The sequence below is a fragment of the Setaria italica genome, chromosome VIII (genome assembly GCF_000263155.2).
Source record: "Setaria italica strain Yugu1 chromosome VIII, Setaria_italica_v2.0, whole genome shotgun sequence".
Classification (NCBI taxonomy): domain Eukaryota; kingdom Viridiplantae; phylum Streptophyta; class Magnoliopsida; order Poales; family Poaceae; genus Setaria; species Setaria italica.
In genome coordinates this window covers 4,980,515-4,995,703 of record NC_028457.1, presented here as the reverse complement: position 1 = coordinate 4,995,703, position 15,189 = coordinate 4,980,515, and the positions used below count along the sequence as shown (strand labels likewise).

The 15,189-nt window shown below is 46.3% G+C and overlaps 1 protein-coding gene across 1 annotated transcript; it reads left to right on the top strand.

Annotated features, from left to right (window-relative positions):
* Window positions 1-2,672: 2,672 nt before the first annotated feature.
* On the top strand, window positions 2,673-3,569 carry LOC101781564 (dirigent protein 21). Its single transcript, XM_004978792.4, has one exon. The coding sequence runs from the start codon at window positions 2,816-2,818 to the stop codon at window positions 3,344-3,346; it is 531 nt and encodes a 176-aa protein (XP_004978849.1). The 5' UTR covers window positions 2,673-2,815; the 3' UTR covers window positions 3,347-3,569.
* The last annotated feature ends 11,620 nt before the right edge of the window (window positions 3,570-15,189 follow it).

The window sequence follows — 15,189 nt, the reverse complement described above, 5'->3', positions numbered from 1 at the left end:
ACCGCAAGCAAGCAAGGTAAAGAGACCCTTTTTTATCATCGGTTTGTGTTTAGTTCATAGGATGAGATATGATAGGATCATTATTTCATCCATTTTTTTTCATGTGTCTGATTGATAAATCAGTTGTGATGCTAAATACTACATCAGGTCTCATAAATTGATAGAATCAAGCCATCAAACTTTGGATGTGAGAATAACAGTGGATGTGGAACGGTCCCATTCCGCAATGCTGTCTAACCAAACACATTGCTCGGACGAGAGGATTATAGGCAGTGACGGACCAAGGCCCGGCCACCGTGGGCCGTTGCCTGGGCTCCCCGGCTCACCGGAGTTCTGCTCTGCCTATGCGGATGAAAACGGGGCGAGGCAGGGTGGTGGCTTTGGCCTTTATCCACTCGTTGCCGCAGGGTCAAAGGTGCCAGCAGCTGCTTGAGTTCTTGCTGCAGTTCAACACGTTGCTGGAGACGGGGCACGCCAAGCTTGATCCGTTGATCGGCTGTACTTGAGCAGCAAGCAGGGGCTTGTAGATCATGGCTGAGGAAATACCAGTGAGGGATCATTCAAGACGTGATGGATTTACCATTACTAATCTTCATCATTATCGTATTGAGATTTTCTATGTTGTTCTTGATAAAATATGTGCTGAGATGAATCATCGGTTTAGTGAAGTGACAATGAAACTATTGATGTGCTTTTCTTGTCTTGATCGAAAGAACTTTTCTCTAGTTTTGATGTCAAAAGCTTGCTCGGCTTGCTGACATTTATGATGAAGATTTCTCAAATCATGATCGTGGAGTCATAAGGGGACAATTGGAGACCTATATTCTTCATGTAAGGAGGCATGTTGCCTTTGCTAATTGCAAAGATATTGCAAGTTTGTCCTAGAAAATGGTTGAAACTGAAAAACATTTATTTTTTCCATTGGTCTACAAGCTCATTGAATTGGCATTGTTGGTGCCTGTGTCAACAACTGTTGAAATGGCATTGTTGGTGCCGGTGTCAACAACAATTGTTGAAAGGGCTTTCTCAGCTATGAAGACTATCAAGTCTAAATCCCGCAATAAGATTGTTGATGATTGGTTCAACAACTTAATGGTGTGCTATATTGAGCGAGAACTATTCAATTCACTTGATGAAGCTACTATTCTTCGGCGGTTTCAAAACTTGAAGAGTCGCAAGATGCAGCTACCTCGTAACCCTGCTCGTGTGCAACCGTAGTTACCAAATAGCATTAGGTTTATCTTTTGTGTTTCATTATCTAAGTCTTGAAATTGTGTATTGAAAAATCATTTAATATCTTAATTTGAATCTATCATGGTTTCCTAATATTATATGTATGTTATATAATAATAATATACTCATGTGCATTACTTGTCATTGTTAGCTTGACGTATTGTCTCGCCTAGGCTCTTTAAAATTCCTGGCTCCGCCACTGATTATAGGAGTATGAACATGAGGTAATTAAAGGTCGGCGGCAAATGCTTGAAAGCAGGACAGCTCTACTTTGGTAAGGTGTGTAAACTGTACGAGCAGTACTGCCGCCTCTCTGTTGGAGTTGGTTCCTTGCTTCATGCACAGGGTTCGTCGTCAGGGGAGATGCTCAAGAACAAAGACAGCAACTACCAACCACTCAATACAATACAAGAACAGATGCACCCCGGGGTTGGTTACCCTACAAGAGATCGAGGCACAACAGATATAATACCAAAGTACAATTATTGTGCAGCGTCGTCATCATGCGTTCCACCAAATCTCTGAATGATTTTCTTTACGCTGATGGATACAAACAGGGACACCAATGGATACTTGCACCCCTGCTTGACGCGCGTCCGATTGGTACAAATATAGCAACCTTATAGTTATGAATTAGGTAGTGACTCTTTTTTAAGCTTCCTGCTATAAAATAGAAGCATCCTAGAAATTCTTAGGAAAAAAAGTCAAAACATACAACTACCAATTGTGTATGGCAACCATAGGTATCAAAACATACAACTGCCAATTGCTTCTAAATTATGCTCCACTGTCATTAAGAAAAATTTATAGTGAAAACGTAAATTTCTCATAAACTAGTCACTGTTGTGATGATGACAACGAAGACGACTACTCTATAATTGTGTAGGTAAATTACCTACCTCTGCCATTATATAATAATCTAAAATAATTTCTAAATCTATCTGCCATCATTAATGACCTAGAGACTAACTTACCCATCTCAGCCTCTATAATACAAAAAAATATGAAAAGTATCTAATTATATATATATATCTAAATCAGCCACTTGTACCATTACTAATATATGGAAAAAATAACTCAAAGTATTCTTACATGGTGTGAGAGTAAAGATAAGAAATTTTCATTAGCTAGAAATGCTAGTTTCGTAAATTGGTACTACACGGAAAGCTAAGTTTTGGTTGCGTTCCCGGTGACCCACCTCTGCCACGGGCCGACGGGCGTCATGCCCGTGACTCGTGAGTGCTCAGTGCCCTTGCAGCCTCCACCAATGTCGTCGCGTCGTCAACGCATCGTTGTTGCTGGGTCGGCGTGGGAATTGAACAACTACCAAATAAAGTTGCCATCCATGTAAAGGAAGAAGACAATCCATGGCGACCTCACCTACCGGCCCCAGTAACAACAGCAAAGCTGGCGACCTGCCGCAGAGACCCGCCAGACCGCGACTGCTTCTTCACTGTATCACCAACCACTCCCACAGTCCCACCCTTACATATCCTGATATCCTGTAGCTAGGTGCCTCATCTTCATCTCGGCCACCTCCTGCCGCAGCACCCCTCCATCCATCACCCACACTTCCACCACCATGGCCATGGCCACCACCGTCCTCCTCCTGTGCGCCGCCGTCGCGCTGGCACCCACCCCGTCCTCCGCGGCGGACGACGCCGCCGGGTTCACGACGTTCAAGCTCTACTTCCACGACATCGTGGGCGGGACGAGCCCGACGGCGATCCGCATCGCGCAGGCTCCGTCCTCCAACTCCTCCTCCACCTTCTTCGGCGCGGTTGTGGCCATCGACGACCCGCTCACCTCCGGCCCGACACGCGCCGCCGGCACCGAGGTGGGCCGCGCCCAGGGCACCTACACGTTCGCGGACCAGAAGACGTTCGGCCTCCTCATGGTGATGAACTTCGTGTTCACGGCCGGGGAGTACAACGGGAGCAGCCTGTCGATCCTGGGCCGGAACGAGGTGATCAACGACGTCCGCGAGATGAGCATCGTCGGAGGCAGCGGCAAGTTCAGGATGGCGAGAGGGTACGTCCAGGCACACACCATCGACTCCGGCGCCACCTCCGGCGAGACCGTCGTCCAGTACACCGTCAACGTCAAGGCCTAGTATAGCTGGTAGAGCTCTCCGGCCGGCCGCCGGCCGTGGCTCCGTGGCTGATGGCCGTGTGTTTATATGGTTTGCAGTCTTTGTATTGTGTATCGAGCTGGTTTCTACACCGTGTCGTTCTTCAGTGTTACTAGCTTGAGATGAGAGAATTCAGATGAATTCTTGCCGGAACAATTTTAACGGGATTCGGATTTGCAGAAATACGAAATGATTCTTCGGAATATTTACAGAGCTGGACGGATCGAATCGGCTGCAAAAGGACGAGCATGTGGCTGTTGATGATTGCATCGACTGTCCAACCGAAACAGCATGTGTGCTGCAAGAAAAAGGTGCCCAAGTAGTAGGTGAGCGGCGACTCCAAAGTCAGTCAGTGAGCCGTGCATGCCGGTGGTGCTGTCGGCGGGTCACTCGCTTTCCAGATCCGATCCAATCGCATTGCCCAGAAAAAGCAGGGGAGTCCAGCCGTCCAGCGTGGGGTGCTTTCATCGTTTCTCCGGACAAGAGCTGCTTCAATATCTGTGAAATTTGCGCAAAAAAAAAAAACTTGCCTATAAACCACGGGGATTTCAGAAACCCCTACAGTTTCCTCTCAAAATTTAGTATCTCATCCATGTTACGCTGCGAAAGTTTGCTCTCACTTACTACTACCTTAATGGCTCCGTGCCAAATTATAAGTCGTTTTGATTTTCCTATATGTGTAGATATCATTATGCATCTAAATATATAGCATATCTAAGTTCATAACAAATTTATGAATTAAAAAAAATAAAACTACCTATAATTTGAAAAAAGGGGGAATAGTTGTTAGCATGTCGATGCTCCAATGTTGCTGACTGTGCACCATGTACCTTTTTCTTGTGGGCTGCAGTAAGTGGCAATATTGCCTTATCTTTTCTCTGTCTCACTCATGGCGTTATCACTACAATATTTTTCGGATTATTTTGCCGAAACTAAATGATACCTTGTTCACGACAAGTATGCATTGGGAATCGTGTACGAGATTTTATTGGTTTTGCAGGTTAAATGGAAAAAACGAGTATGAAAGAAAAACAAAATGAAAATGACTTAGCCTGCTTTCAATAGCTTATTTCGAACATTGTTGTTATAGGCCAGGATTTTATCGTGGTAGAGGCCTTTATAGCGCGGTCCAAGCTAGCTAGGTCCAATTCTTTCTCCCCTAGGCCCAATTTCCTCCGAGCAGCACAATTGGCCATGAAAATCATTCCCAACCCAGACAGGATTCCCTTCTCTTTTTGTTTTTAGTTTTCGAACTAAACCCGCATACGACTATTCTGAAATTGATATCTAACTCATCTGAACTCTGAATGACTTTATTCTCTTTGAAATTATTATCCTTTCGTTCTAGTTTCATCCAAAAAAAGGTTCATTTTTTTATTGATTTGTGCGCATTTAGTCAAAACATAGATTGGTAGTGTTATGTTTAATAGTTTGATGTTCTTATAAACATCGTTATCATCACCGAATCATCACTTTGATAATTTTTATCGTTATCAATATGCTTTAGATTGAATAGTTTTGTTTCCGATATCTTACCAAAGACATATTAGTTTGTAAAAGTATCTTTTGGGGGCATTTGTGTTCATACCCTATTTTGAAATGTAATTGCGATTTTACCCTCTTTTTTTTTACTTTGTGATTTTACCCTCGACTATTCACAAGTCAACACGATTTTACCCCTAGTCAACGGCAAAAACATGGGAAAATACGCAAAGATCAAGAGCAAAATCACAATGACTTGTGAATAGTCGAGGGTAAAGTCACAAAGTTAGACTGCGTTTGGTTTCCCCTTGCTTATTTTTAGGGACTAGACTCCCCTTTAGTCAGAGACTAAAGTTTAGTCCCCCCTATTTGGATGTAAGGACTAAACAACATTTAATGTTTGAACAATGACCACATTACTCCTAATCATTGCTACCTCTCCCTTTTTTCCCTCCTCCCAGGCTGTTTCCCTCCTGCCAGAACTTCCTGGCGCTTCGCGCTATCTTGCTGGCACACGCCCCCTGCGTGCACCTGCGCTGCTTCTCTTCCTCGCCGCAAACATCTGTGCCTTGCCACGGTGCTGGCCGGTGTAGCTAATTTTTTTTCATTCAATCCAAATAATGTTAAGAGAAACAAATCTTATTGTTACAAAATAAAGGAGCTACAACCTATTGAACAATCTATCGGCTATCCAATCCTGAAACTGATTCATATTTTGATATTCGTCCCCGTGTTGGGTAATACCTTCATTTCCTTGAGACGACGATGCTTCCGTCGGTGCAACATAGTTCTCATCATCATCCGTCATCTCGAAGTCCACATCCTCAATAGCACTCTCTCTAATGAAATTATGAATTGCCATGCAAGCGATAATTATTTGATTTTGCTTTGCCATTGGATAAGCTGGTAAATCGCGCAAAATCCGCCATTTCATCTTCAAAACTCCAAAAAACCGCACGATGACATTTCTTAATGACGAATGTGCATAATTGAAGAGCTCCTTTGTACCTCTTGGAGCTGGTCCTTATTGAAATTTCAGGAGATGATACTTTGTACCCTTGTATGGTGAAAGATAACCTAGTCGGTTTGGGTACCAGAGTCCACAAGATAAAACTTTCCTGCATATCCATATTTCTCATGTTACTTACATGCAAAGGATTGCAACTATGTGAAGGACTGGAGCATAGAACAGGAATGTGGAAACTTGTCGCCATACTTGTTCAACACATCTTTGAAGACTCTCATGTCATGGACCGACCTAGGCCATCCTGCAACAATAAAAGTAAATCTCATATCGAAGTCACATATGGATAACACATTCTGACTGGTGTAACCATGTCGTCCCGTATGTTGGACGACCTTGTCAGTTGGTACTACAACAGGCACATGTGTCCCATCTATTGCTCCAATGCAATTATCAAAGTACGGAGAAAACTGAGGAGACTGTAACCTCTGGTGCATAGTACTAAATGTAGGGTCTACTGGCCTAATGATATCAGCTGCAAGCTTGCTAACACTGCGCAGTAATTTGTCAAACTTCTTACTGCATGTCTTGGTTAACCTAACAAATCAATCTTCATCTTGTCTCATGCTTTGAGGGCACTACAAATCCATAGAAACATAGCTAAAGACTCTACTAATGATATTTTTCTCGTTGACTTCAATCCATAAGACTCGACAAGTACATTGTGAAGCCTATCAAACACATCCCTATTCATCCTAAACATGTTGTAATAAGATGTTCTATTTCTTAGTGTTTTAATCACCCATTCATAACCAGATTTTGAAGGAACCCTGTAATCCGCTTTGTTCAGGTATGTGTCATAATAGTACATACCGAGCATGGCACCAACAGCAGCAATTTCTCTCCTCGTATTTTGACTTCTCATCAGGTACTCATCATTGGAATCAGAATCAGAATCCTGTGCAAACATAAGAATTTTGATCAGACAACATGTACAAAGCTACAAAAAAGTTAACATAAATATTCAAATAGTTCACAAAAGACATCACATAGTTGACATAGACATGCAAATAGTTCATATAGGCCATCACATAGTTCACAAAATATTGAAATAGTTCACACACACATGACACTACATGGGGAAAAACTAAACAAAACAATTTTAGTCGACAGTTCAGCCCAAACCAACAACCAACTTTCATCTATTGTTGTCCTTGCAACACCTTGCTAACCAATAGAACCTTGCTTCACTTATCTTCATGGAGCAAAATATGATTCGGTTATACTTTTTTTCAAACAACTTTGTAGCCATATAGAACTCTTTTGCCTCTCCTGTTGCTCCACTTTCCTCAGCCAATCTAATGCATTGTGTTGGGGACCGCCCCACAACGCACCCTGAACGAGGCTGGCGGGAACCTTTTCTCTTAACCGGCTCTAACCTCGTTACTTTCCCTTTTTACGAAGCTGTTGGCGCTAGAAATCGGTCAACCGAATCCCAGCGACCGACACACGACCCGGGAGAATCTGCTTAGCTCCTGTTCGGGTGAATGCCCTGGTGCGGTCTGCGCGACGTGCCAGCCAATCTGACCTGTTGATTGGCAAGGAAGAATATGTGTCAGGTTCAGAAATCAAGATCGGCTAAGTTTCCGATCTCGAGAGAGCTTATCAGCGAATCGGCCGATTTGCTATATTAAAGGAATCGGCTATAGGGCAGCCGATCACTGTAGCCGTGTTGACAAAGAATTGCTAGAGTAATTGATGTAAAGCTTATAATAACAACACTAGGAATAGATCTAATCGGCAATAGATGAATCTAACGATAGAAAATAAAGAAAGCCGATACTACCGATTCCTAGCTGGATAACTGGTGATAAAGACTAGAAAAACAGGTAAAAACCTATGAATCTAGCAAATATCGATAACTAGTGAATAAATCTAAACGAAACAACAGTGATACGCCCGAAGTTAAAGCTTAGATATTACTCGATAAACGGAACTTACAGAATCGGCCGGAGATCAAGATGATGCAGCCCTGCCAACCCGCACGAACTCGTGGGAAAAGAGAAAAGTAGTAGCGAAGTCGCCTGCTTAAAAGTAAGTACGAGGAAACAGTAGCTTGTTGTATTGATTGGTTGATGATTACAGATTTACAAAGGTAGCTATTTATAGCCCCGTACAGATATCTTCTTAACCGACTAGAATTCTATCCTAACTCAAACAGAAAACGAATATCTACAAGCACGATTCGTGCTAGGTTGGTTACTTCACGCTTCGTGGGCTGATTTCCACCTCGTCCTTCTATTTCCTTCTAAGCCCATACAGGCCCAATTAGTCCACCCTCCTAATCAGCCGATTCCTTATCGGCAAAAGATTACCGATTGGGACTCTGGTATGTTTGACCTGAAGCAAGATAGAAGTCACCGGCCGATCTCACACTGTAGCACCATTTGGCCGATTCCCAACTGTGCTTCTCCGATTCCCCCTCTTCTTGGCGCCGATTCTATTAGTGACGAAATCTGGCGTCAACACATGCCCCCCAGTTTCGGAGTAAAACATAGTCTTTTACTTTGAAATTCTTTATAACTCCCCCTCCGAAACGGCCGCAGTGAAAATATCCTTCCGTTTCGCGGTCTTCCAGCTGATCATTGCAATTTTTCGAAACGGGCGCCCACGACAGCCACTACTCCCGAAAAACTCGAAGCGCCGGCGCGGTGAAAATTCCATTTTTACCCCCGCTTCAGGCATCCTTTAAATAGCGCTTCACCCGCACCTCATCTTCAAGCTCACGTCTCTTTTCCAGCGCGCGCGCCTTCTTCCTCCTTCGACATCTTTCCCTTGCCGCCGAAGCTTCCTAGCTCCACTTCCTACTACTTTTCTCTCTCTTCCTCCAATGGCGGCTCCTTCCGGCAGCTCTCCCGCGCGCGACGCCCCAGAAGTACCTCCGGTGGTGGTGGCGACAACCGTTGCTCCTTCCTCAGAAGAAGGAGCTTCATCGGAGATCCCAATGGCGATCCCCATCGCGGCCCCATCGTCCGCATCTGCACCGGCGACGACGCCGATCACCCAGAACTTCATCCCAGAGGTAAATACCGAATCCTTTTTCTATCGGCAACAATATTTACCTTAGATCTGTTTCTTACTTTTCTACACTCCCCTTTTCTTCTTAGGCAGTTAGGCATCGAATTACCATTCACCTCACGGGAAATCCCGGCCTTATTTGTCTCGGACCCATGGGAAACCCAGATCCAATAGATCTCATAAATTTGGAAACTGATCGGATACCCTTCAAACTGTCTGATATGAACTTAGATCACTGGCTAGGCACTTTTAGATCCTAGCCGAATGAAACCCCAGGTTGGAGGGAGTGGTACCAACGGGTGGCCGCATCAAAGAGCGTCTCATGGGAAGAACTCAAAATCGGCCAGTGCATCAACCTTTCCTTATCTCAGATGGAGAAAAATGAGCCGTTAGTGATGGCGGCTTCTTATTTTTGGTCTGATGCACTTAATGCATTCTTATTTGGGCACGGTCCTATGACCCCACACTGGCCGATGTGGTCCTGTTGACCGGCCTTGACATATCCTCCCCGGATACACCCTTCCACCTTTTGACCACAACATCACATCGGCTGGACACAAGGGGAATCGGCGGATGGAAGGGTTTCATCAGAAGTAATAAGAGGACCGGGACCGTTGAGAACAGGGAGCACACGGCTTTCCTGATGATGTGGCTAGAGAAACACTTCTTTTGCGGAAGAGCCGCCGGCCCAACAACCAACACCCAAGCCTTAGCTGAAGCACTGTCCAAAGGAAACCATGTCCCCCTCGGGAAACATCTACTAGGGGCTGTGTACCATATGCTTCATCAAATCGGCACAAGACTATCCAAGGGAGAGCCGATCGGCAATCAAGGCGGGCCTTGGTGGTTCGTCAATCTGTGGTTGAACCTTTACATGAGCAGAATCACCCAGCAGCCGGTGGACCGCATGACGTTCCCCAATATCGAATCGGCGGAGGATCCTACCGAACATCGCCGATGCATGTTCTTTGGCGAAGCGGCGTCAGCTTTTCCAGGTTGCGTGTATTCTGCTACAAAGGTAGCCGAGTACTTTCGATGCTTCTACAATGGATTTAATGAAGACGCAACCACTTGGTTTCTGTATCAGCGAGACGACCCGGTCTTTGAACTCCCCACTTGCTTCGATTCGGCTTCCGGCTGATTTGATGAAGATCTCTATGAAGAGTTGATCAAGCCAGGACTCCTGCCAGCCAACTTCTTCTCGGGGAAGGATGCCCCTACGTACGAATTCTACAACCCCTCCGCTGCAGCACGTCAATTCGGCATGGGTCAGCTGCCGATTCAAGTGTACTTTGCTGGCCGGATCAAGTTTAGAGATGAGCTCACATCTGGCCTGGATTACAGACGGTTGCGAGACCGAATTCCGGACTCCAGTACAATTAACTTGAACGACTGGCTAGTAGCTCCATTTGCTGTCCAGCCGTTCAAACTCTGGTGGGCCGATTGGAAGCAATTTCTTTTCTGCAACTCAGCATCGGCATACTGCAACCTTCTGGACCCGGCCAATATCGACCCGAACGCCGAGGTACTTCACTTAGCCGATTTTTATTCCTCTTAACATGATTGAGTACTAATGACTTTATTATTTCTTCAGGCTGAGAATCGGACCCCTCCAACACACAGCCGCAGCGGACGGCTAATAGAGAGTCATCCATATACCACTTATCCTCTTATCGGTTATGACGCCCCGTCTGTTGACGTGATTGCTGGCCGATCGAAACAAGTTCATAAGAGGACCACTAAGAAGACCAGTCGCCGAGTCCGGGCTCGTACGGAATCGGCGGATCCTCCTGTGCTCGTATCGGCAGAAACTTCAGCCGCACCACCTTCTCAGGTCATTCAAGGTGCCGATACTCAAGCCACCACGCAAGCTGGGGCGGCCACCGCATCGTTGCTGTTGGAAGCCATACAGGTAAACCTGAGCTTTACTGCCCCCGATTGTTATTCTGATATTAACCCTTCTTAACCTTAGACCACACAGAGCACTCCTATGGAAATACAACAATCGGCAGCAACTCAACCAGCCATCGACGCGGCCCCGCTCCCATCCGTTGAGGTATAGTACTTATCTTACCGATTTCCTTTGGGTATTTGCGTAATGTACTTATTCAATCCTCTGACACAGGCCATCGGCACACCAAGCGCTCCTCGACCACCGATCTCTTCTCAGGGAGCTGGTCCAAGCACCGCGCCGATTATCGTGGAGTCTTCTTCATCCGATGAACCCATGGCGCAGGCTCCTGAGCAAGGCGTGACGGCTTCACAAGTGCAGCATGAGGAAATTCGCTTCAAAATGGTAAGTTTCTGTTTCGGCTTCTATCCAGCCGATTTGCTCTTACTCCCCACCGATTTATCCTTTCTCTTTATTTTCTCCAGGAACAAGACACCCCCGACAACAGCCTCTTTTCCTTTGCGGTTGCCCTTTCCGATGACGAAGAAGTTGCTTCTCGCCAAGTCGCCCTGAGCTCCGTTCCTGATGATGTCCGAGCTAAACTTTCCAGCATCCGATCCCTCCTTTAAGGGGACATCGGCCGATTAGTAGAAGATGCTTCGCCGATTCGGCAGCTCTTCAATGACGTCAGCGGACGAGTACCAGAGGAGGCGGAGGAGGCCCTGGCACCGGCGGCCTTCATCGAGTCCATGAGGATCCCAGTCTTCAGGACCCTTCGTCATATGGCCGATCGCGCTAAGCTGGCCAAGACTCGTGAAGATGAAAGCGTCAGGCTCAAGAGGCGCATCGGCGTATCCACGTTCTAGAAGATTCCCGCCCGGCGATCATCGGTGAGATAGACCGCCTCAAACGTCGGAGGGCGGAGCTTGCCAAGGAGATGGAGCAAGTGACTAAGGCAATCAGTGCCGAAGAGAACAAACTCCAAGAGCTACCCTCTGTTATTGCCGATTTGACACGGGAGAGGCAGCGCTTTGCTCACGAGGCCCTGAGACTCCATCGCAGCGCATCGGAGGTCCCTGGATCGGCGGATGAAGACCAACGGGTTCTTGACTCTGCTGATCAGATCCGGCGTCGGGCCATCACGGCTATCGATACCCTTCTAGGTAATCTGTAAAACACTGACCGCTTTGTACGAACATTTACTATCTTCTTTGACCGTCTCTCGCGACGCCCTTTCTATTTATTGCCTTTCTTATTACCGATGGGACGTGGCCTTACCAAATTTCCACGCATCTTTTTCCATAAATACCGACCTCGGCGCTTACTCCCGATAGCACCAATTTGGCTTTCGGTTTACTTTTCTTCTTCCTCTCGTCGGTGCGACTCTCTGTCATGGCTTCGTCGGCTTCTTCTTCTTCCGTTAACCAGGTGAAGTCCTGACCTCTACCTTCCCTTAGATCCTAGGAAGAGAATGTCCCTTCTTATTCCTTCTTTGTTTCAGCCTCAACGTCTTAGCCCCGAGCTCGTGCGCGCCATTGAACGCATTCACTCCGAGGACCCGTTGACGTCGGAGGACAAGGCGCTGATCCTGGCTCACCGAGAGGAACTCCAAGACCACATTACTGCGGAGGCTCGTGTGGTCTTGGATTCCGTGGTGAGCGAAAGTAATCGTCGATCTCCAACTGTCAGGAGCCATCATTGTGACGATCTTGAAGATGACGTCGCCAAGGCAGCCCGCACGATCTTGGACTTCATGGAGAGGAACGGCAGCCGGCGACCTCCCACCGACAGGAACCGTCTGCTTCCTCGGCCAGTCGTTCTCGCGGCGGCAGGGACTTCGCGTCCTCCCATGGATCGGAGTCATTTTCTCCCTCGTCAAGTTGAAGCGGAGACTTCAATGAAGGCGATAGAAGAAGAATACCTCCGCGTCATGAGCGAGTTGGAGCGGAACGGGAAGGCGTCCAAGAAGAAGAATAACTAGTTTTTTTGTATTTTTTGTTCTAAGGGCGACTAATGTTTTGTCGGCCGTGTAACCCATCGCCCGTACCGAATGAATGCAATCGGCCGATCCGGTCGACTATGTATTTGAACCGATTCGCATCGGTTATGCGTTTGAACCGATTTGTATCGGCTAAGTGTTCGAACCGATTTGTATCGGCTATGTGTGGTTGTGTCATGGTTAATTTCCTACGCCCCGACCCATATACTGGGGTAGTATCTTTTTAAGTACCTTCCGTTCAGAGCTCTAGTAAATTCCTCTCCTTCTATTGTTTCCAAAATGTAGGCATTTCCTGGAGCGCATCTGCCGATTTTATACGGCCCTTCCCAGGTAGGGGACCATTTTCCGAATTTAGGATCTTTCGATCCGATCGGCAATACTAACTTCCATACCAAGTCCCCGGGGAAGAATTGTTTGACTTTGACCTTCTTATCGTACCACCTGGCTACTCTCCTTTTATTTTCTTCAATGCTTATCAGAGCCCTCAATCGTTGGCCAGCTAAATCGTCAAGTTCTCTTTTCATAAGTGACGAGTAATCATCGGCCGTTAACTAGTCCTGGAGCGAAATACGCCTTGATCCCACTCTCGATTCCCATGGCAGTACTGCATCGTGGCCGTACACCAACTGGTAGGGGGATAATTTAGTTGCCCCATGACAAGCCATCCTGTACGCCCATAAGGCTTCTGTCAAACATAGATGCCACTTCTTCGGTTGTTCCTCGATTTTTCTTTTGATCAATTTGATTATCCCTTTATTGGAAGACTCTGCCTGGCCATTGGCTTGGGCGTAATACGGAGAAGAATTTAACAATTTGATTCCCATATCGGTCGTAAATTCCTCAAATTCCCCCGATGTGAACATTGTTCCTTGATCGGTTGTTATAGTTTGAGGGATACCGAATCGGTAGACGATGTGGTCCCTTACGAAGTCGGCCATGATAGCCGATGTCACGGTTTTTAACGGGATAGCTTCTACCCATTTGGTAAAGTAATCAGTAGCCACCAGAATAAATTTGTGCCCCTTGCTAGACGGTGGGTAAATTTGGCCGATAAGGTCTATTCCCCATCCTCTGAACGGCCATGGTTTAATGATGGGATTCATGGCCGATGCGGGTGCACGCTGGACATTTCCAAACTTTTGACACTCCTGATAACCCTTATAATATTTGAAACAGTCTTCAAGGATCGTCGGCCAATAGTACCCGTTGTTCCTGATCATCCACTTCATCTTATGTGCCGATTGGTGTGCTCCACATACCCCTTCATGGATTTCTCCCATTAGAGTCTTGGCCTCTTCTGTCCCAAGGCATTTGAGAAGGACTCCGTCAATCGTTCGGTAGAATAGGTCATCTTCGAGCAGTACGTATTTGGTGGCATGAAAACGTACTCGTCGCTCCACCTTTTTAGACGGATCCTTCAGGTAGTCGGCAATTTCTTTACGCCAATCATCGGCCGTGAGTTCTAGAGCCATAGCGCCTAGAATTGGCCGATACCCAGATGCATGCTGGGCGAGTTTGTTGGTGTCTTCGTTGCGGTTTCTTGGGATGTGCTCGATTACTGCCGATCGGAACTCTTTCAAGAGCTGTAAGCAATCTTCGTAATAAATTCTTAATACGTCATCGTTGCATTCAGACCTTCCGGTTAGTTGATCCACAATAAGCATAGAATCTCCGAAGACTTCAACGGAATCGGCCTTGACTTCTCTCAATAGTTGTAAGCCTTTTAATACAGCCCGGTACTCCGCTTGATTGTTAGTAGCGGCGGTTTCTATCGGCAGAGAAAAATCATAGCTTGCCCCCCGAGGCGATATGAGAACGATGCCGATTCCTGATCCGACCCCACATGATGACCCGTCGAAATATAATTTCCAAGGTGCCAGCTCTACGAGGGTGATTTCCGGTCCGCAGTGCTGTGCGACGAAATCGGCCATGACTTGACCCTTGACGGCTTTTGCCGATTCATACCGCAGGTCAAATTCTGATAAAGCTAAGATCCATTTGCCGATTCGTCCTTTCAATATCGGCAGTGATAGCATGTATTTTACTACGTCGTCTTTGCATACGACTACACATTCTGCCGACAGAAGATAGTGCCTGAGTTTAGTGCATGAGAAGTAAAGACATAGGCATAAACGCTCCACTAGAGGATATCTTGTTTCAGCATCCAGAAGTCTTCTACTGACGTAATAAATTACCCGCTCCTTGCCTTCAAACTCTTGGACTAGAGCCGATCCAATAGTTTTTTCATCGGCTGATAAGTATAGTTTAAACGGCTTACCAGTTTGAGGGGGAACCAACACTGGTGGTGAGACCAAGTATTGCTTGATATCTTCCAATGCTTTGCGCTGCTCTTCTCCCCATATAAATTCCTAGTCCGGCTTTAGCTTCAGAAGTGGCGTGAACGCCTGAAT